We start from the raw sequence: 23,784 nt of genomic DNA, 5'->3' as shown, positions 1-23,784 counted from the left end.
GAATATAAAACAAACTTCACCTTGGTGATTCAAACAGACCACACAGAGCCCCAGGACAGCAACACAATTAGACCCAACCAAGTCATGGGAAAACAAAAAGATAATTACTTGACATATTGGAAACAATTAAGAAAAAAAACAGCGCAAATGTTAATGCTATTTGGCCCTAAACAGGGAGTACACAGTGGCAGAATACCTGACCATTGTGACTGACCCAAAAGTTTAGGAAAGCTTTGACTATGTACAGACTCAGTGAGCATATCCTTGTTATTGACAGGGGCCGCTGTAGGCAGACCTGGTTCTCAAGAGAAGACTATGTGCACACTGCCCACAAAATGAGGTTGAAACTGAAACTGCACTTCCTAACCTTCTGCCAAATGTATGACCATATTAGAGACACATATTTCCCTCAGATTACGTAGACCCACAAAGAATTAGAAAACAAATTCAATTTTGATAAATGCCTGTATCTATTGGGTGAAATACCGCAGTGTGCCATCACAGTAGCAAGATATGTGACCCGTTGCCACAATAAAAGGGCAACCAGTGAAGAACAATCCCCATTGTAAATACAACCCATATTTATGTTTTTATTTTCCCTTTTGTACTTTAACTATTTGCACATCGTTACAACATTATATATAGCCATATTTGAAATGTCTCTATTCCTTTGGAACGTTTGTGAGTGTAATGTTCACTGTTCATTTTGTATTGTTTTTTTCACTTTTGTTTTATCTATTTCACTTGCTTTGGCAATGTAAATATGTTTCCCATGTCAATAAAGCCCTTGAATTGAATTAATAGGGATTTCAATGGCCAATGAATGGTCACGTTGTCATGCTGCGTCACGCAATCCCTTCCAGAAATCAGGGATTGAGTCGAGAAACCTGCCTATTTTTCTCGTAATGTCACAATTTCAAAGCTATACGAGAACAAGTTAATTATCTCACACAATATGTGTAATGTTGTGTGTCTTATTCCAGTAATTTATGCTAATGTTGGTTTTTTGAGCTCGCACCCAATTGACTCCCATTCACTCCTTGAAGATGTGCGCTCCTTGTCCCAGAATCGCCCAGAATGCACCGCGCGGGCGTTAATACCATTCGAATGGAGTTTACAATTTCATTTCTTAAAAGTATCTCGGGTTAGCCATCAAATTAGCAGGGTCTCGGTAGATAGCACCAGTTGAAAAAAATGCTTGAGGGAGCTCACGTAATGACGTCGGTTGGGGTAATGTGGCATTTATTTTAAAACAGATTAGCATGGAATACGATGCCTGGTTTGCTGGCTAGGATAGGAAGGTAAATTTAAGCTACGGAGCTAGCTAGCGTAGTTAACATTGGCCATCTCAATTCACTAACTTTGAGACCCTGCTAGCTAGTTAGGGCTAGAAACAGTGTACAACTAATGTTAGCTAAACCAATCGTTTGCGCAATTATTTTGGAGGACACTGGCTATCAAGATATCTTCCGTTCAAAGTGAGTTTGTTTATTTGTGCACTGTGATGCAGTGATTTTGCTACGGAATTCGCTAGTTACCCACGGCAGTAAATTAACGTTACCCGCGACTGCGGGTTTGGTTGCAAAACCGTGCGTTTGAATCACTGTGGATTTTTTGGACTGATTGTGTCTGTCATTCATGGCCCGGGGCACTCCCTAGGCTTTTTTCCTCTGCTGGAGGTGGTTAGTAAACATTTGGGATGCTGATGAAAGTAGTTGAACAATACTGGAAATCCAAATAAGTGAGACCAGGTAACTCACTGAAACTGAGCAGTAAATCACATATTGACGATCACTCCCTGCACCCTTGTCCAGTAGTTAACTTTCAATGGCAATTTAAACTTGAAGACTGGGACCCATATGGCTACTATATTCGGTTCATAGGGTGGTAACGTTACGTTAGTATTAAAGAGAAGAACGTTCTCCCATTTGTGTCTCATTGCAGACTCGAATTGCCATGGAGGGGATCGGTGGCGGAAATTTGCAGAAAGTGACTCCTTTAGCTCGAGAATTAACCCGGATCTTCAACAGCTACAATAAACACTCCATACAACTAAAAAATAATCTGAAAGAGACCAACGCATTTTTCCGGGAAATAAAACAGAACTACAGTAATGCCTGCGCATCAGCCGCCAGCTCAGAGGCAGCTGCTCTGGAGGCAGGTAAGATGTGCACCTCTTCGAATTTGTTACCTATATAATTATAATTAACCTTGGCATCATCACAACATAATGTAGAGTAAAACTCCCACATTTATCAGAATACATCGTGCTTAACTAAACAGGGGTAGGGTTAGGCCTTATTGAATGTCACACACTTCAGTTCCTGAGGTTACATTTATCCATGGTGGCTTCATGCAGCTACAGTACTTCATCATATGCCTGTCATTGAATGACCCTGTGATTGTTTTACATTCTACAGTAATTATCATTTTATTGTCTTACATTTGGATCGCAATCAGTGATCCTTTGGGAAAGGAAGCAAATGATACAAATGATAAAGAACATGAGAAACTAATATTTTATTCACATGTAGGCCAATCCTGACTAGCATTTGAGAAACTTACATTCAGAAAAAAAAGTATGCATTTACTACTTACTGTATGTAACTCTGGATATGAGTGTCTGCTAAATTACCAAAAATCTCACACTAAAAAAATACAGATTTTGCCTTTGAGTGACCACTCAACAAGCTCTTGAATTGTAATATGATTGTTACTTCCAGCATAAAGCCCATCAACAAGCCCCGTAAACATATCCGACCACAAACATAGGAAGGTCTGTCACTCTATACTAGCCATAGTTTGAGTGGAAACTCTTCTGATTGTGGTCATTCAAGGAGGATTGGAAATGGCACAGCAGACTTGATACACATCCCATAATGTTCTAATTGGGAATGTGTGCAAGTTCTGCTGAGGTAGGGCATTTCCTAAAGGGCCCACAGGGTTCCGACCTGTACTCAATCTATATACAGTGGTGGGATGGCAAAACAGGTGGATAGCTATTAGCTAAACTGTCTTCTGAATGAGTGATGAGGTAGGCTTAAAAAAACAAGACTGTTCTCTCCCGGAAAGAGATTTCCTTGCCAACATGTCGACTGTAGAAAATGCATTAAATAGGACTTAGAGGGGGAAAATGAAGAGATTAGGACCAGTTAGTCTTTCTCAACAATAGGACATGATAAAGTGCCACAAATATGCAGAGATTACCACTTAAGGAACTGAGGCTAAAAGGAAACATGTACTGGTGGTGATAAACATAGAAGTAGTCACTGCACTAGTTGATTTGGGGATTGCGCTGATGAGCAGGGTGTGGGTGTGATTCTCACGTTCCTGTTTAGGAGATTAGTTATTTTGAGCCAAGGTCTACTGGTGGTGGAGGAGGAGGAGTTTACCATGTCCAGAAGCCACTTCACCATCCATTTTCTGGATTTGGTTTCACTCAAACATTGTTTGAAGCTTTGTTTTACTATTGACAGGTGCAACTGATTTCGGGATTGTATATCGATTTGCTGTCCATAAATGTGTCAACTGATGTATTAGTTTGTCTCTGAATTGTTTAATCAAACTTTTTGCTGCCAGCTCCTGATATCAGGGCATAAAAACTACGATCTGTGTCCTGAATTATCCTAGTGTGCATGTGCACCCAGCTATATCCGGACCCAAGATTTTCCCTGGCTGAACTATGCTAGTTTTTGTCCTCATTGCCAAACTTCATAAACACTGCACCCTCAACTTCAATACTCCTTTCCTAGTTATACAATCATCAAACAAAGAAATGTACTTGAAAATGATTTATTCTGTTAAAAAGTCATGACTGGTTCGAGCTATCTGTAAGACAATGGTGGCAAAGGATATCATTGCTACTTTACACAGATCCAAGTTCAGTTTTGAGATCCAGCGGGGTCATTGGCGTAGGTTTTGCTGAACGTTTCTTACTGGTCTTGGAAATGTGACACTCTCCCTGCTTGGTTCAATGGGATATGTATTGATTTTGCCCACACAGCCAGATATGTACAGTATTTTACTCTTCTTTAAAAAAAAACCTCTTTGTTGATTTAAATCAGACTTTATTAGTATAATGAGTAATCCAGGAATGTCAAGTTAATTGACTTGAGAAAATAGCAACTCTACAGAGTGTCAATGGCTACAATTAATGGCTAAATTACTTCCGGACACAAAGGGTCTACTGAGTTCCTCCTCACCACTGTATACGGCTGTCATTTAAGCCCAACCTTCCTGTCCCAAAGGGATTTCAGTCTACGAAAGCTGAGCTACGGAGCTCTGTTTGTGTTGCATTCCAAAAATTCTACCGCGCTAAAGTTTGTAGAACCATGTAGAGAGCTACTCTGTAGAGCAGGAATGGGCAACTTTTAATGGGGGTGGGGGCCACAAAAATCTGTACTCATCATGTGAGCAAAACATTTTAACAACCCCCTCTTGACAGCAGAGAGAATACATTTTGGAGTTAATTTCCTGAAAGCCTATACATTTTGCCATGGGGCATAGAGAGAATGTTGCTGTTTTTAAAGCAAGTTTGCTGCAATTCTACACATTCTGTCATGGGGCGGAGATAAATGTTTGGAATATGATATCTGAGTGAGTCACTAACGTAATTGATGGGGGCCCCCGATTGGTAATTTGGCCATGATTACTATAGGTTTAGATAGTTTAGCCAGCTAACTTAACAATCTAAAAAATGTTAGCAGACATGGGCTAATTGACTGGCCAAAAGTAGGAGGACCGCTAGTTGTCCATTTTAAGGCAGCGGTTCTCAACTGGTGGAATTATTGACATGAAGAAGGGGGAATGTTGTTCCCTTGTCATACAGTTGGTACATTTACTATCAATATAGCATTAAAAGTAGTTTTTCGGATTGCATTTTGGCAACAAATAAAATCATGATGCGAATATTGGATCGCGACTGAGATAACCTGGTTCAATTTGGGTACCGAGGTAAAACCAGTTGAAAACCACTGCTTTAAGGTGTGTTTGGGCTTAGTATCTCCACTAGTACACACACACACACTAACATCCACATTGAAATAATGAGAATGTTGAAAAACATTATTGGTAAATCTAGTGCATCTAGAATGTCAAATTTCATGGGAAAAGCCCATCTAACCATACCCTTCCCATCAAGTGGGCCTATACAATATGTATGTATCTTTGTCAAACCTTCATAGTAAAGGCTAACAACAAACCACAGTGGTTGTCATGCTAGATGACATGCTTCAAGCTCTAGTAATAGTTTGACATTTTTAAAGTGAAAAATCGGAGTCTGTTATTGTGGAATTGCCCTGTAGACTACAGTACAGTAGGTATATATTTTTTTTAATGCATTTCCTGTGGTTCATTCATTGGATTGTTCCTGCATGTATAATGTTTTAGGTCAAACACTAGGCAGGGTAATACCAGATTAACAGTTGCAGAGCAACAGGATGGTGAAAGAGGGAGAAAAGAAGGGGTGGGGAGGGAGAAAGGAGTGGTATTCCATTTCTGGCCTCTGTTCTTTGTCTGTTGTTTAACTGCAATAGACCATGACTCAGCATCATGGAGGATTATGACCACTTCCTGTGATGAGCCAGGATGAATTGTTTGTTGTTAATATGGGTTGCCACGGAGATGGGTCAGGAGATAACAGATGAGTCTGAGGGGCTTTGAAGTAAACACAATAGATTATCCCTCAGGCCTTTCATATGCCAGAAGTGCAGACAGAGCGATGCCAGACACCAGTTCACAACAGGTCCAGTTAAAGCTGAAGCAAGTTATTTCTGTATTGTAAGCCAATCATTGGAATTTGCTCAAAGATAAAGTGGAGTGTTTGTTGGTGTTATATAACATTACATTGTATTATCAACATATGCAGATTGTTTCTAGGCCTAATACCTGAAGAATAAAGGTTCCTTCCTTACCCCTCAGAAGGGAGAGGCACAATGACTCAAGCCCCCCCTGACCACCACCACTATTTCCTTCTATACATCAAATCAAACTTTATTTGTCACATGCACGAATAAGTGTAGGCCTTACTGTGAAATGCTTACTTAGAAGCCCTTAACCAACAATGCAGTTCAAGAAATGGTTGAGAAAATATTTACCAAATAAACTAAAGTAACACAATAAAATAACGAGGCTATATACAGGGGGTACCGAGTCAGTGTGCGGGCGTACAGGTGAGTTGAGGCAATTTGTACATGTAGGTAAGGGTGAAGTGACTATGCATAGATGATAGTTAGCAGCAGTGTACAAAACAATTGGGGTGGGGGGGCAATGTAAATAGTCTGGTGGCCATTTGATTAATTGTTCAGCATTCTTATGGCTTGGGAGTAGAAGCTGTTAAGGAGCCTTTTGGTCCTAGACTTGGCGCTCCAGTACCACTTGCCGTGCGGTAGCAGAGAAAACAGTCTATGACTTGGGTGACTGGAGTCTCTGACAATTTTATGGGCTTAACTCTGACGCCGCCTATTACATAGGTCCTGGATGGCAGGAAGCTTGGCCCCAGTGATGTACTGGGCTGTACGCACTACCCTCTGTAGCGCCTCACGGTCAGATGCTGAGCAGTTGCTTTACCAGGCGATGTTGTACCTTCTACATGTTGTACCTTCTCCTCCCAGGTCAGCTGAGCTGCATCTTTTTCCCCCCGCATGAAGAGGAGTTCCTGCACAGCAGCGTGGGCAGCGCCCCCTACATCCTGGTACTTGGCCAGGATTGCGCCGCGCGCTACCAGCTGCTCAACTGTCTGCTGGGGGAACGGCTCCTGCCCCTAGGTCCCGTGGCGGGCGAGGCCTGCAATGGCGTTCATGGCACGGCCTGCAAGAGGAGGAAGCTGTGCTTCACCCACGGGCGCCAGACGCGGCTCAGCCTGGCGCTGCCCGGCCAGTATGAGCTGGTGCACCAGCTGGCGGCCCACTGTGGGCGCTGGGATACGGTGCCCAGGGAGGATCTGGAGATCCAGGAGGAATGTGAGGACCCAGCCCACAGACTGGCCGAGCTGGAGATCACCCTGCACCACCCTCTGCTACAGGTACACCAGGTTTTCCGTTATCCTTAATTGCTTCTGCTAATTGTTTCTGCTGGTGTGAAATGTGTTAAACAGTTTTGATTAGTGATGCACCGATATTACATTTTTGACCGAAACCAATATTTTCCTTGCCGCAAAAAACAATGCCAATATTATAAAACATTTTAGTGGCCTTTTAAGCATTCTTGTGCAGTTAAATAGTTAACACACACATGGACGCAGCGATCTAAGGCACTGCATCTCAGTGCAAGAGGCATCACTACAGTCCCTGGTTCGAATCCAGGCTGTATCACATCCGGCCGTGATTGGGAGTCCCATAGGGCGGCGCACAATTGGCTCAGCGTCGTCCGGGATTGGCCAGGGTAGGCCGTCATTGTGAATAAGAATTTGTTCTTAACTGACTTGCCTAGTTAAATAAAGGTTACACACACACACACACACCACACTGACCAAAAAGTTATTTTGTTGGCATTTACGCATGTCCCCATTACCAGTAAAACATAATCAAAACGTATTTCTTTCACTTACTTGCTGTGCGTTGTTCAGTTTGTCTCATCCAGGATTTCTATGGAACGCCATTTGGGTCTTTGCGTGTCAAAAAGGATATGTCAAATAACACTGTTTGACGTGTCAAATAAGCTTGTTGACCTGAATATGACTGCACGTCACATAATCATTTAACGCGTTCATACATCTTTTACGTAGTTATTACAAATTGATTACACTATAACTCGTATTTCATATGTCACAACGATTCATTGATACGTATGCTATGATGCTGGTAGTTGTCTCGCGCACCTACAGTACTGGTCATAAAAAAAAGCTAGCTAGCTGATGGATGCAAACAATGTTCTTCCACAAAAACATAGCAAAAACGAAAATCTGTTTCAGTAGCTATAGTTGGCTAGCTAACTTAATAGCTGTGTCATCTAAAATAACCCTAATTTATAAGACAGTTCTTATTTGATTAATGGTGGTCGGAACCATCTGTGAAGCTAGCCACAATATGGATTATCCACAATAGTGAACTTTGTGGTTAGCCTTCAAAATAAAAGTATGTCATTGACAGTGACGCAAATAGTATAATTATGCCATAATTGAATAGATCATGCTAAACGAGGTTGGAATGTTATATAAAATCAACAAAATACAATTTTGTTCATTTTTACAATCTGTTGACGTAACACTGGATGTATTATACTTTAGAATTGCATTGTGGGCATACTTATTTCACTGTGCAGTCTTGCCTGTGGATCAATGACATGTGGTATCAGTCTACTCAGTGACACCCAGAGAACATTACTGTCGTAGTTCTTATTGCGGGACTCTGAAACAACTGGGAATTGAGCCACATTTATTGTCAACCTATGTGTATTGAACACTATTCCTGAGGAAAAACAATACTGTGTGAATGTTTTGGAAAAAATATCTTGAGTATTGAGTAGACTGATACCCCATTTCATTGATCCCCAATCCTTAGGTAAAGATGTGCAATATGAATGTCAATACACACCATTGGCTGACTGGGGAAGTGATTTCACACAGTCACAGTCCCGAGATAAAAGCTACAATGCTAATATTTGTGTTAACTCTAAACAGTTGTGTTCTGTGGGTGTCACCGAGTAGACTGATACCCCATTTCATTGCTTCACATTCCAACCTTGTTTAACATTATAGTCTAAATATGACATGATTCCTTCTGCATCACTTTCAAAGAGGTACTTTTATTTTGAAGGCAAACCGCAAATTCCACTATTGTGCCCTATCCTTATTGTGGTTAGCTTCACAACACATAACCCGGTCCGGTTGAGCCTCACAAGCCAGATGAAGCTAGCCGGCTGCTTATAATGTTAGCTTTGGGCAACAGGGTTAAGTAGCTGGCTAGCTATTTATTTTCATGAACTGAAGTACAATTTCAATAGGCGAACAAGTGGCTACCTAGCTAGTACTTACTCACAAGGATTCCTCATTGCTAAGAATAGTGAAAATGACTGCAGTTTCTACTGGTCATTGTTTTCAGGCTGGTTGTATTGGTGCTAGCTAGGTACCAAGCTAAAGCTAGCTAGCTACCCCAGAAGTTGCGGTCAAACAAATAATGCTTTATTACCAACGTGGTATTGTTAACACATTGTTCGTGGCCGGTGTTTGCTTGTTTGCAGACTTTTTGTACAGCTCTGACAGTGCTACTGATAGTAGTGGTGGCGCTTGGCTTGCTCGTGCAAATTCAGAACACACAACATTCTATAATAGAACTGTTATTTGACGTATCTTTTTTGACATGCAAAAACCCAAACGGCGTTCCATAGTATGTCGTGAAACTAATAGCAGTGACGTTATTACTGTGTAACTCCGGTAGGGCAACATCTGGAAAATTAGCGCACTTGGTAACGTTAGTGTGTACCGGTGCTCGACCAGTCGCGAAAGCCAACATCACCCACAACAGAGAGCGGTTGATTGTAAAGGGCAATAAATTCATAATCTTGGCGTTAATGGATTTCGCCTTTGAGTTGTCTCGCTGAAGTTTTCTTACTCTTATCAAATGACTGCTCGACTTGTTGACTGCTCGATCCACACAGCAGACATTATGGGCTAGGTTAGGAATGCTGTGTTGAACGTGTGGCGCAAAATTTTATGTGGTGTCATTACGTCATGTACTTATGTTATATAGGTATGCACGTCAGCTTTGGCATCAGTTTTGCACCGGCTTAAAATTAGACATCGGGCTGATACCGATGTTGGCATTTTTAGCAAATATCGTCCACTTCCGATGTGTTCACTGATATATCGTGCATCCCTAGTTTTGATGGCCATGATTAAAATAACTACTTTTCATTTCTCAACTTTATTTGAATATTTATGAAATGCATATTGTTATATTTGGTAGCACTTATTTGTTTTTCTTCGACTCCAACCCCATTCGATGCGTGGAACGGATGTGGGTGAGGCTAGGTCTACATAAGGGTGCTATTTTAAAAGATAGCTCAGATGTGCAAGAGCCTTTTGAATTTCTCAAATGGTAGTTGAAGAGCTCCTCCATTCAAGAACATAGGCAGTGGTAGGCAGACTATCAGCACGTCACCCAACACTTTGCAATGTGAGCTGGAGGCAGTAAGCATTTTGAAAACGCAGTGCATTTGGAAAGTAATTCAGGCCCCTTGACTTTATCCACATTTTGTTACGTTACAGCCTTATTCTAAAATGTATTAAATTGTTTCCCCCCCCTCAATTTATAAGCAATACCCCATAATGAAAAATCTAAAACAGGTTTTTGGAATTTTTGCAAATGTAAACTCAGCAAAAAAAAAATACATGTCCTTTCACTGTGAACTGTGTTTATTTTCAGCAAACTTAACATGTGTATGAACATAAGATTCAACAACTGACATCAACTGAACAAGTTCCACAGACATGTGACTAACAAAAATTGAATAATGTGTCTCTGAACAAGGGGGGGTGGCCACCAGCTACATTAAGTACTGCAGTGCATCTCCTCCTCATGGACTGCACCACATTTGCCAGTTCTTGCTGTGAGATGTTACCCCACTCTTCCACCAAGGCACCTGCAAGGTCCCGGACATTTCTGAGGAGAATGGCCCTAGCCCGCACCCTCCGATCCAACAGGTCCCAGATGTGCTCAATGGGATTGAGATCCGGGCTCTTCGTTGTCCTGTTGGAAGGTGAACCTTCGCCCCAGTCTGAGGTCCTGAGCGCACTGGAGCAGGTTTTCATCAAGTATCTCTCTATACTTTGCTCCGTTCATCTTTCCCTCGATCCTGACTAGTCTTCCAGTCCATGCCGCTGAAAAACATCCTCACAGCATGATGGTGCCACCATGCTTAACCGTAGGGATGTTGCCAGTGACGCTTGGCATTCAGGCTAAAGACTTCAATCTTGTTTCTCATGGTCTGCGAGTCCTTTAGGTGACTTTTGGCAAACTCCCAAGTGGGCTGTCATGTGCCTTTTACGGACTAGTGGCTTCCGTCTGGAAACTCTACCATAAATGCCTGATTGGTGGAGTGCTGCAGAGATGGTTGTCCTTCTGGAAGGTTCTCCACAGAGGAACTATAGAGCTCTGTGTCAGAATGACCATCGGGTTTTTGGTCACCTCCCTGACAAAGGCCCTTCTACCCCGATTGCTCAATTTGGCCGGGCTGCCAGCTCTAGGAAGAGTCTTGGTGATTTCAAACTTCTCCCATTTAAGAATGGAGGTCACTGTGTTCTTTGGGACCTTCAATGCTGCAGAAATGTTTTGGTACCCTTCCCCAGATCTGTGCCTCGACACAATCCTGTCTCTGAGCTCAACGGACAATTCCTTAGACCTCATGGCTTGGTTTTTGCTATGACATGCACTGTCAACTGTGGGACCTTATCTAGACAGGTGTGTGACTTTCCAAATCATGTCCAATCAATTGAATTTGCCACAGGTGGACTCCAATCAAGTTGAAGAAACATCAAGGATGATCAATGGAAACAGGATGCACCTGAGCTCAATTTCGAATCTGAATACAAAGCTTTTAATTTGTAATACATTTGCAAAAAATGTCTAAACCCGTTTTCGCTTTGTTGTTATGGGGTATTGTGTGTAGATTTGATGAAAAGGTTTTTTATTTCATCCATTTTAGAATAATGCTGTAACATACAATTTGGAAAAAGGAAAGTGGTCTGAATACATTTTGATGACAACGTTTCCCAGCAACAGCCATGTATGCATTCATTTTAAAATCAAACAATAATTGTGACTTAGATTGATGAAAACAAACTACATAACAACATAATGGTAATAATAAACTGGGTAAATTAAGATGGCATAGGCCTCCTCACAATACGGGTGTGTGCATATTCAATAGGATTGTGCATGCATTGTTATTGAGCTTGTTTTGGCTGATAAGTACAGTATATGGTTCTACAGATGACAATCTGTTTGCTTTCCATTTGGGACTTATATTAATCTGCTGATCAACATTTGCATAGGACATAATATAGCCACTGCTGTTCGTTTGAGAATATAAAATAACATCTATTCAATGCAACTTAATTTGTTTTTGTCATTTTCCTTCAGCGGTCAGGAAGCATCTCTAAACAACTCAGCTGCCAGGATGAAATTTGAAACAACTCAATTGGATAGTAACGCTATCTGTCAAGAAATGGGTGTGTTGTAACTTGATCCTATGCTACAACTGGATAGAGTGAAGCTGTAACTCTGCTTCTGTAACTCTGCTTCCTTTCACATCTCTATGAGAACTAACTCAATGGCGATGCCGTTTGCTACCAAGCCATAAATGTTCATAAGGTTAAACGACGATGGAAGTTCTGTCTGAATGGCTCAAATCTGCCCGTAGCTTGAGAAGTGAGAACGCACACAGGCACGCTGATCTACAGCTTTCTTGGTCCATAAACATTCTACCTTTTTATTTAGTAATTTTTAAGCACTTTCTTTCCCTATTATGACAATCTAATCTGACTATCAACTGTCAATTTACAGATACAATTATGGCGGGTCAGATCAGCACACCAGTAAATACATTGAACAAAAATATAAATGCAACATGTAAAGTGTTGTTCCCATGTTTCATGAGCTGAAATCAAAGGTCCCAGAAATGTTCCATATGTATAAAGTTGAGTTCTCTCCAATGGTTTGTACAAATTTGTTTACATCCCTGTTAGTGAGCATTTCTCCTTTGCCAAGATAATTCATCCACCTGACAGGTGTGGCATATCAAGAAGCTGATTAATCAGCATGATCATTACACAGGTGCACCTTGTGCTGAGGACAATAAAAGGCATGTCCATCAGAGCTGTTGCCAGAGAATTTAGTGTTCATTTCTCTACTATAAGCCACCTCTGTCGTCTTAGAGAATTTGGCAGTACGTCCAACCAGCCTCACAACCGCAGACCCAGTGTAACCATGCCAGCCCAGGACCTCCACATCAGGCTTTTTCACCTACGGGATCGTCTGAGACCAGCCACTCCAACAGTTGATGAAACTGGGTTCGCACACCCAAGGAATTTCTGCTCAAACTGTCAGAAACCGTCTCAGGGAAGCTCATCTGCGTGCTTGTCATCCTCACCAGGGTCTTGACCTGACTGCAGTTCAGTGTCGTAACCGACTTCAGTGGGCTAATGCTCATCTTCAATGGCCACTGGCACGCTGGAGAAGTTTTCTCTAAACTGATTTAATCCTGGTTTGAACTGTCTGTGGCAGACAGCTTGTATGGCTTCGTGTGGGTGAGCGGTTTGCTGATGTCAACATTGTGAACAGAGTGTCTCATGGTGGGGTTATGGTACAGGCATGCATAATCTATGGACAATGTACACAATTGCATTTTATCAATGGCAATTTGAGCGCACAGATACCGCAACGAGATCCTGAGGTCCATTGTCGTGCCATTCAGCCACCGCCATCACCTTGCGTTTCGGCATAAGGATGCACGGCCCCATGTCGCATGGGTCTGTACACAATTCCTGGAAGCTGAAAATGTCTGTTTTTCCATGGCCTGCATACTCACCAGACATGTCACCCATTGGCGTGTATGAACGCGCTTTCCAGTTCCCACCAATATCCAGCAACTTCCGTTAAGTAGTGTTTAATGGCAACAGCCATTAAAGAGGAGTGGGACAACATTCCACAGCCACATTAAACAGCCTGATCAACTCTATGCGAAGGAGCTGTCTCACTGTGTGAGGCAAATGGTGGTTACACCAGATACTGACTGGTTTTCTGATCCACGCCCCAACTTTTTGTTTTTTTAATCGTTATGTGACCAACCGATGCATATGTATTCCTAGTCATGTGAAATACATAGACTGGGGGCTAATGAGTTTATTTCAATTGACTGATTTCCTTATATGAACTTTAACTCAGTAAAATCTTTGAAATTGCTGAATTGTATATTTTTTTATTCAGTGTGGCTAATGTTACACCGCAAGTCAGATGTCTCTTTGCCGAAAATGGTTCCGTGTTTGAAAACCAGCTAACGTTAGCTAGCTACGTTGGCTAATAGCCAACGTATCTTACATCTTAGCACCATGTTTATCTAGCCGGGTAGCTCGCAAAGTAGCTGATATAGCTAGCTATCACCACAGATGAAAGGGTTAGTTCTGATAATCTTTGCTAAAAGGTCACATAGCTATATGCTTAGCTAGCTTGCTTATTGCATGCATGTCAGGGCATGTTGACACAAGCCTTATTAGTGAATTCACTAATATTTGTAACAGGAGTTTGATTTTGGTCACTGCCAATTCATCAATATCTCAATACTGCACCTTTGTTGGAGAATGAGCCATCTTGCTGCTGCTGATTTTCCCAGCTAGACATTCCTCAGCATTGTGCAGTGCTCATGGCTCAGGCGATGAGTGGTGGCTGACTGGCATAGTCCCTCTACATAGCAAAGCTGGTGCTATCATCAAAGCTGGTAGAGAAGGGCCGATGGCTGATATTGGCCTTTTCTAGGCTAATATCAGCCTGATATATCGAGTGACGATTATCGGTCGTTCTTTAGTCATCTTACGTAGAAAATTGTGCTGATAATATAGACCTAGGTCTACATAATATCCAGAACTAACACATTCATCAATTTTCAGTCATTTTAATTGTAAAGTCATGTCTTTCTACTCAATACCGAAACTAATTTTACCATGTCGTTAAAGTATTTATAATATATTTTGGATGTAATCAAAGCATTAGAATGTTCCAGAGGCCACTAATATTTACCCTGGGGGGAAGCCCCTCGAATACCCCCCCCCCCCAGCACGGAACTCCCTGGCTGGCTACTTTTTTTATTTGGCTGGCTACTCCATGTACTTACGGAAGAAACATTAGCCATACAGTCAGCTATTCAATATCTGCACTGCCTGCGGGTAGAAACAGTCTCCAGCCAGGTGGTTTGAGATTGCCTGATGGACCGTAGGGGTGACAAGTTCACTAACTTGTCACCCCTACGGTCCATCAGGCAATCTGGGGTCCTTGGCTATAGAGAGGTTCTTGTTTGGATGCAATTTGGATATGTGAGGAGGATTCTGATGGTGGGAGTCTGTTTGCCATGTAAGCCTACAAATAGCACAGAGTAGCAGGATAAATGGTAAAGGGTCCTTTTACTTTTTGGTATGCTCATTGACGTTACAGCATTGATATTATGAATGCGTGTTTTGTTGGCACATGAGTGAGTTTTTGACTTTGCCGTTACAGTCATCCCACTGATGATACGTTAGTTCGTTCTCTAATGGGAACTAGAAGGGTAGGCTTGTTTTTAATCTTTATCTCCAGGCTGGAAATATAGCTCTCACAAATGGCTTAGCTGACACACAGATTACTGCACAGAGTAGATTTTTCATGTTAGTCAGAACTCTCCCTCTCTGGGTTCTATTTCTTTCTGTGGTACCAAGAAAATGTGGTGTGGTGTTGCATACAGAGGACTCGTTGACTCCTGTACCAGGTGGAAAGACATGTAGCCCATCTTGCTCGGCTGATCAACATGCCTTGGTGGGTGGAGTGCACTGTGCTCACTTGTCACGTGCTGGGCGAAAAAAGTAGCGCTTAATCCTTCAAACAAAGGCCTCGCTTAGCTGGTCGTCGACAGGCCCCAGACAGCCCTGCAGGCCTTGCCTGCACTGCTTTGTAGGCCGCCTGGCCCCCCGCCCACCCTCCACCACTTAATGGCCCTGATCTGATTCACATGACCAGGGCACATAACTTCCAAACCCTTCGCTGTGATGAAGTTTCCATGGTTATGCCCGGATGCCTCCCTGAAGGCACTGTTTATTAGCGCATGTCATGGTTTACCTTTTTATTTTTCGGTGTTTTGCCAAGTTATTTCTAATAGCAAGCTTATTATTTGGAGCCAAAAATGAGCTTATATATGTCAGGTTGCCCTGTTATTGGTTTTGGTCTCTTTTTTGTGTTAAATTGGCAAGGCAGGATTCTGAGTGTGACTGGAGCAGTGACAGAGCCAGAGTAAGTCAATATGTGACGACCCTTGTGATTACGCACACACATGAGTAAATATTAAGTAGAGGTGCTCCTGTACCCATCTTATTTTTCCTGTTTTGTTTTCAGTGTTAAAGGAAAGTCAGATTGGGCTCCTGAGTGGCGCAGCGGTCTAAGGCACTGCATCTGTGCTAGAGGCCTCACAGACCCTGGTTCGATTCCAGGCTGTATCACAACCGGCTGTGATTGGGAGTCCCATAGGGCGGTGTACAATTGGCCCTGCGTTGTTAGGGTTTGGCCAGGCTAGTCAGTCATTGTAAATAAGAATTTGTTCTTAATTGACTTGCCTAGTAAAATAAATGGTAGGCTAGATGGGGAGCTATTGCTATTGTTTACTCAATGAAAAAGACCTTAGAAGCTGTCAAATTGGGCTATAATGTAACATTTTATACACTTGTCAACCTGGTTTAAACTTCTCATGATAATGCAAACGCATGTGCCAGGTTGGGTAGGTGGGCTAAGATGTGGTTTAATAATGTAGTCAGAGCAGTGGTTCAGAGATGTACCCAGCTGCTGTTTACTCAGGGGCTAGAGGCAGGCAGGGAAGCAGCTCTCAGCTCACTGTGACATTCACACAGCCATGGCAGAATTGTAACGCCCCATTTTGGGAGGCCAGTAGAGGAAAGCACTAACTCTCTAATTACCTCCCCATCCCATCTCCCCTGGGCTCCCCACACAGTGATACACAGCACTGGGATAGTGCTAACCTATGGATGCGTGTTTCAGAGCTACGTAACCTCCCGACATTAGTCTGCCACAAGTTCATATAGCCTAGAATGTCCTGCTTGTTTTCAACAATAGGTCGAGACATCTTTAGCATAGACTATCCAAGTATGCTATTATTGGAGCATACCGTTTGATGTGACACATTTATCATGAACACATCTAACATGCTGTCAATCTAGACAACTTGTCAGACTGAAAGGGAGAAAAATAACGATTAACATATGCAGATTGCGGGTTGAAACAGTCCGTTGTCTGATATAGCTGTGATAAAGTAGCCCACAGATATTCAGCTGTTGGACTATGTTTGGAAATTGAATACATTATGAAAATTTAAACATTCTATTTATTTTGATAGCCTAGAAAAATTTGTTTACAACCGATCTTTGTTCCAAAGAAACTGCTCAGTTGGCCATAGCGCTTGTTTCTTGGAGACAGGACTAACTGCCTCCTTTGTGTGGCTGCGTTAGTCATTTCTCTCTCTTTTACACTGTGCTCCCCCATTTCTTTCTCTCTTTCGTTCTATTTCTGTGACTGTTACTGTATAATTCATCAAAAGTGGAGCAAAAATGTTTTCTTGCTTGGTTTTCTGTTGCCCTCCCATACCCTTTCCCATGACCAGACTGTTTGTGTTTATGGGGGATGGCACTCGTTTATGTCCTAGTTAGAAACTGTTATGTGACTGTTTTACAGTCATGAACTAGATGGAGGTAGTAGTGTATGTTGGAGCCAATGGGGATTGGAGAAATATTGTGTACTCCCCTGTATGTTTGCTCAACTTAAATCTTTTGATTTAAAAAACTAATCCCAGAGAATTAGCTTTTTTTGTTGATAGATTTTTCCACATTTATATGAGTGCTGCTAGGACCATTTGAATGACTGAAGTATCTTCCCTGTTCTGTCAGGAGGCGAAAATCATGGTGGTGCCGTGCCCCAGTGTCCAGCCCATCGAGGAGGCCCTGGAGTACTGCACGCGTAACGTGGTTCCCATCATACTCTATGCCCTCAACCAGGACACCCTCACTGCTGAGCAGGTGGCCGAGCTGAGGAAAGTCAAAGAGACGCTCCCCTTCCCCATCTTCTTCATGCGTATCCCAGCCGAGGCCTCCCCCGAGCCCAGCCGGCGCCTGGAGAGGGAGAAGAGCCCCCTTTACAAGCAACTGCTGTCCCTAGGCTTTCTCAGCACCCCAGTAGGGAACTGTTCCTGCGGAGCCCCCTCCCAGACGCCCAGCCTGGCCACCAAGCCCCAGAGTGTACTGGGGGAGGCCTTTGAGAGGCTACACCGCCTCCTGGTGCCCTTCGCCCGCCAGGTGCTCCACTACCAGCATGTGGAGGCTGCTAACCTGCTCAACGGGGTGCACTGCCGCTGCCTCGACCTCTTCATCAACCAGGTGAGTAGAGGGACTTCTGTGTGGGAATCAATCAATTAGCTAATTCAATCTATATAGTGTCACAATGTGTAACAGAAACTTGTTTAATTTTAAGTAGAGAAAAATGATAGTGGTGGCAGAGACTGACTTATCCTCCTCTCCCTGGCTGTAGGCCTTTGACATGCAGAGGGACCTGCAGATCACGCCACGGCGGCTGGAGTACACGCGGGAGAAGGAGGGCGAGTTGTTCACCTCCCTGATGGCCATTGCCAACCGCAAACAGGAGGAGATGAAGGAAATGATCGTGGAAACGCTGAGCAGCATGAAGGAACAGCTGCTGGAGGATGCTGCCAACCTGGAGTTCACAGGTACACAGGCCAAAGGCCAACTAAAGACTGATGCTGTCAAATGTCTCTGAGATAATAGCATACAATAGCTGTACTACTGACCCTAAACTGACCTTCAGTTGGTGATGGATGACAGAGTTGACAAGACACAATCTTGAGGTGACCTGTGTAGGAACTCAGTAAACGACCTTAATTGTTAATGTGGGGCATACAGCTGACACAATAAGTAGATGCAACCAAAGACACAATTAGTTGCACAATGCAGAAGTGTCAAAGGGTTGGCATGGTGGGGGGAAGAGGGGGACGAAGATCCATTGTTCAGTCAGCAGCAGGTGTCAATATGGTACTTTGCCAAAAACATTGAATACCACTTGACAGGTTACAAATGATGCATTTAATGTAAGAAAGACCATTTAGCCTACTTGAAAAATGTCACCGTGAAATTTCACCACGCTTTCGAACTACATTATCTTTCACTCATGCTTTCATTCAATGTGTCTTTCTCTGACCTCACAGACCTCATAGTGGCGACCAACGGAGAGCCTGTTACTTCAAAGGTTATAAAATCCTGCATCCACCAGATCCAGGAGCTGATAGTTGTGAGGTTAAACCAAGCGGTGGCCAACAAGCTGATCAGCTCTGTGGACTACCTGAGGGAGAGCTTTGTAGGAACCCTGGAGCGCTGTCTAAACAGCCTGGAGAAGTCCAACATGGAGTCCTCCGTCCACAACGTCACCTCCAACCACCTCAAACAGGTGTGTGTAAAGTCACAACGTTAGCTAATAGGATTCCTCAAAAGACGATGTAAAAGACAATGTATGTAATTATATTTTTCCCACGAGACTGTTGTTTTAACTTAAATGATAACATATTGTTCTGTTTTCTCTCCATCTCTCTTCCTGTCTTGGTCAGATACTTAACGCTGCCTATCACGTGGAGGTGACCTTCCATTCAGGATCCTCTGTTACGAGACTCGTCTGGGAGCAGATCAAACAAGTAACCATTCCCAGTCAAGCCTCTGGAATCTGATTTTAAATTGTTGTTCTTTGGAATAACAACAACCTTGATTTGTCATTAGCAAAATAGCAACTCACAAATGCTCTCGCTCTCTCTCCCGCTTTCTCTCCTCCCCTATGAAGATCATCCAGAGGATAACGTTTGTGAACCCTCCTGCCATCACACCAGAGTGGAAGAGAAATGTGGCCCAGGATGCCATAGAGAGCCTGAGTGCTGCCAAGCTGGCGAAGAGTATCTGCTCCCAGTTCAGAACACGCCTCAACAGCTCCCACGACGCTTTTGCTGCCTCCCTGCGACAGGTACACCAACCCAGCATCGGCTAACGTTTTTGTCTCAAACTGGAAACGTTGTTTTTCATTCACCTTCACACTCTCCATCTGGTTTTGCCTTGGCTGCTACTTTCTTTCCCAGCAGGGAAAATGGTTTGCAATTATGTTAAAATGACCTATCAACCATTTTCTTGTTGTGATAATGATGACATTTCAACCAGTTTTGCCAGGTTCTGTTCATGCTATGTCTTGGGACTCTGTCTGCTTACTTGCAATGCTTACTTGCCACTCGCCAGTCATGGCTTTGTTTTGCAACAAGTCTGATTTTCTGTTTGAACTTCTTTGATCTCAATGATCAAATTGCTGTGAGGGTTGTCACCACGACTGACAATGTGATTGTCATTATTGATAAAGACCCACACTGTGTTTTTTTTCCTGATGCTCTTATGTTATGTGGAGGAATGTCGTAAACATTTGTTGGAGCATACTGAGAAGCTGTGTTTTTGCTCATTTGCCTATGAGATTTCAACCAATAACATGTATATGTGTAGCTGGAAGAAGGTCACACGGGGCGGTTGGAGCGTACTGAGGATCTGTGGCTGCGTGTGAGGAAAGACCACGCCCCACGGCTGGCCCGCCTGTCTTTGGAGAGCCGCTCCCTCCGAGACGTGCTGTTGCATGGTGAGACACACACACACTCTTTCTCTCTCTCTCTCTCTCTCTCCCTCTCTCTCTCTCTCTCTCTCTCTCATATACACACACACGCTCATACATACATAGTGCCTTGAGAAAGTATTCAGTCCCCTTGACTTTTTCCACATTTTGTTACAACCTCGGCAATCTACACACAATACCCCATAATGACAAAGCGAAAACCTAGATTGTTTTATTTGCAAATGTATTAAAAGCAGATGCCTTATTTACGTAGTTTTTCAGACCCTTTGCTATGATACTCAAAATTGAGCTCAGGTACATCCTGTTTCCATTGATCATCCTTGAGATGTTTCTACAACTTGATTGGAGTCCACCTATGGTAAATTCAATTGATTGGATATGATTTTGAAAGGCACACACCTGTCTATATAAGGTCCCACAGTTGACAGTACATGTCAGAGCAAAAACCAAGCCATGAGGTCGAAGGAATTGTCCATAGTGCTCTGAGATAGGATTGATGGGAGAACTTTCCAGAAGGACAACAATCTCTGCAACATTGAAGGTCCATTGAAGGTCCAACATTGAAGAACACCGTGGCCTCCATCATTCTTAAATGGAAGAAGTTTGGAACCACCAAGTCTCTTCCTAGAGCTGGCTGCCTGGCTAAACTGAATAATCTGGGTACAATGATCTTGGTCAGGGAGGTGACAAAGAACCCGATGGTCACTCTGACAGAGCTCCAGAGTTTCTCTGTTGAGATGGGAGAAACTTGCAGAAGGACAACCATCTCTGCAACACTCAACCAATCAGGCCTTTATGGTAGTGGCCAGATGGACGCCACTCCTCAGTGAAAGGCACATGACAGCCCGCTTGGAATTTGCCAAAAGGCACCTAAAGACTCTCAGACCATGAGAAACATGTTTCGGAAATTATAATCAGAAGAATATGAAACTCCCCAAATACAGGCGTGCCAAGCTTGTAGCGTCGTACCTAAGAAAATTCGATGCTGTAATCGCTGCCAAAGGTGCTTCAACAAAGCACTGAGGAAAGGGTCTGAATACTTATGTAAATATTATATTTCAGTTTTTGCTTTGTCATTTATGGGGTGTATTGTGTGTAGATTGAGAGGGGGGGAAAAAACATTTAATCAATTTTAGAATAAGGCTGTAACGTAAGTGTTGAAAAAGTCAAGGGGTCTGAATACTTTCCGAAGGCACTGTACCGTACACACACACACTAGTGGTGCGTGGGTTAGATGTTTGTAAACCCGCACCCGCCCACAATTGCTAATAACCCATCCACAACCGCCCGACTATGTGAAAATCTGAGTCCTGCACCCAACTCTTACCCGCAAATATAGAAAATACACTATACGCTACAGTCAAAGACAGCAGAATAATTTTTTTTGACAGGGGGCAGGATTTTTTGGGCCTGATTTTTAGATGTTTCTGCCTATAATTTCCGACATTTTGGTAGGCCTTGTGTATAATTAGATACATGCATATTCTCTTCTGTCATATGTTGCCCTAGAAGACTAGATAAACCTTTACTCACGAGAATGTCATAAATTGATAGAATGAATGCTTCAATCTAGTTGACATCGGTAAAGTTTTCTGTGATCTTCTTTAATGGAACAAAGATGTTTGGGGACCGGGGACAAAATGCAATAACACAAAAAAAACGGGAAAGATTTTCCGTGCTAAATTTTCAAATGCCATCAGTTTGACCGGTTTTAAGAAAATGGAAAGTTGTTAAAACGACCCAACATGTTTCTGATAAGATTTCAGTTCCGTTTGGATGCATATGTAATGTGGTTGAAATACTATCAGCTTCTATGATGCTGATAAATATGGTGCCGCTACAGATGGTATATAACTGAGCATTCACATTCTCTCAAGATGCTGAAAGATATCATATTTCTCCACTCCTTTTAGAGTCAACATTTTGCCTACATTTGTATAATTTTACTGCAAGAAATGCTTAATTCTGCAGGCTATGTGAGTGATTGTAGGTCTAAAGATTTCAGTTTCCATTTAACCCATCTGAAAAGTATACTGCAGTCCCTTTTGACGTGACAGGCATATTTGAAGCCTCACAATCATCACACTGCGACCATCCTCTTTTACCACTTCGCAAAATCTTTCCCAAACATTACTTTTCTGTCCCTCCCTTGAGGAGCGCGTGCTACGAGTGGGTGTTGCTATGGTGACCAGTGAGCTGAGATAAGGCGGGGCTTTACCGAGCAAAGACTTATAGATGACCTGGAGCCAGTGGGTTTGGCGAAGAATACAGTTGAAGTCGGAAGTTTACATACATTTAGGTTGGAGTCATTAAAATTTGTTTTTCAACCACTCCACAAATTTCTTGTTAACAAACTATAGTTTTGGCAGGTCAGTTCGGACATCTACTTCATGCATGACACAAGTCATTTTTCCAACAATTGTTTACAGACAAGATTATTTCACATATAATTCACTGTATAATTCACAATTCCAGTGGGTCAGAAGTTTACATACACTAAGTTGACTGTGCCTTTAAACAGCTTAAATTCCGGAAAATAGTGTCATGGCTTTAGAAGTTTCTGATAGGCTAATTGACATTTGAGTCAACTGGAGGTGTGGATGTATTTCAAGGCCTACTTTCAAACTCACTGCCTCTTTGCTTGACATCATGGGAAAATCAAAAGAAATCAGCCAAGACCTCAGAAAAAAAATTGTAGACCACAAGTCTGGTTCATCCTTGGGTGCAATTTCCAAATGCCTGAAGGTACCACGTTCATCTGTAAAAACAATAGTACGCAAGTATAAACACCATGGGACCACGCAGCCGTCATGCCGCTCAGGAAGGAGACTCGTTCTGTCTCCTCGAGATGAACGTACTAAGGTGCGAAAAGTGCAAATCAATCCCAGAACAACCGCAAAGGACCTTGTGAAGATGCTGGAGGAAACGGGTACAAAAGTATCTATATCCACAGTAAAACGAGTCCTATATCGACATAACCTGAAAGGCTGCTCAGCAAGGAAGAAGCCACTACTCCAAAACCGCCATAAAAAAGCCAGACTACGGTTTGCAACTGCACATGGGGACAAAGATCGTACTTTTTGGAGACAAGTCCTCTGGTCTGATGAAACAAAAATATAACTGTTTGGCCATAATGACCACCGTTATGTTTAGAGGAAAAAGGGGGAGGCTTGCAAGCAGAAGACCATCCCAACCGTGACGCACGGGGGTGGCAGCATGTTGTGGCGGTGCTTTGATGCAGGAGGGACTGGTGCACTTCACAAAATAGTTTCACTTCCTCATGATGCCATCTATGTGGATATATTTGAAGCAACATCTCAAGACATCAGTCAGGAAGTTAAAGCTTGGTCGCAAATGGGTCTTCCAAATGGACAATGACCCC

At 42.8% G+C, this 23,784-nt stretch overlaps 1 protein-coding gene across 3 annotated transcripts in view; it reads left to right on the top strand.

Moving 5' to 3' along the window:
• The first annotated feature begins 1,084 nt into the window (after window positions 1-1,084).
• LOC139559395 (dual serine/threonine and tyrosine protein kinase-like) overlaps window positions 1,085-23,784 on the top strand; it is a 47,048-nt gene continuing 24,348 nt past the window's right edge. For 2 of the 3 annotated variants that reach the window (XR_011671753.1, XM_071375398.1), the window contains exons 1-9: window positions 1,085-1,478; window positions 1,945-2,161; window positions 6,612-7,021; window positions 17,630-18,115; window positions 18,267-18,462; window positions 18,958-19,196; window positions 19,354-19,437; window positions 19,581-19,757; window positions 20,279-20,408. Coding sequence is in view for 2 of the 3 variants with exons in the window: in XM_071375398.1 (XP_071231499.1) it covers window positions 1,957-2,161; window positions 6,612-7,021; window positions 17,630-18,115; window positions 18,267-18,462; window positions 18,958-19,196; window positions 19,354-19,437; window positions 19,581-19,757; window positions 20,279-20,408 (1,927 nt within the window). In the remaining variant the exon portion in view is untranslated. Of the gene's footprint in view, window positions 1,479-1,612; window positions 1,752-1,944; window positions 2,162-6,611; window positions 7,022-17,629; window positions 18,116-18,266; window positions 18,463-18,957; window positions 19,197-19,353; window positions 19,438-19,580; window positions 19,758-20,278; window positions 20,409-23,784 lie in introns of those variants that run through there. The other variant, XM_071375406.1, reaches the window with a different exon arrangement.

This window comes from Salvelinus alpinus, chromosome 2 (assembly GCF_045679555.1).
Source record: "Salvelinus alpinus chromosome 2, SLU_Salpinus.1, whole genome shotgun sequence".
NCBI lineage: Eukaryota > Metazoa > Chordata > Actinopteri > Salmoniformes > Salmonidae > Salvelinus > Salvelinus alpinus.
This window is presented reverse-complemented; position numbering and strand designations above follow the sequence as displayed.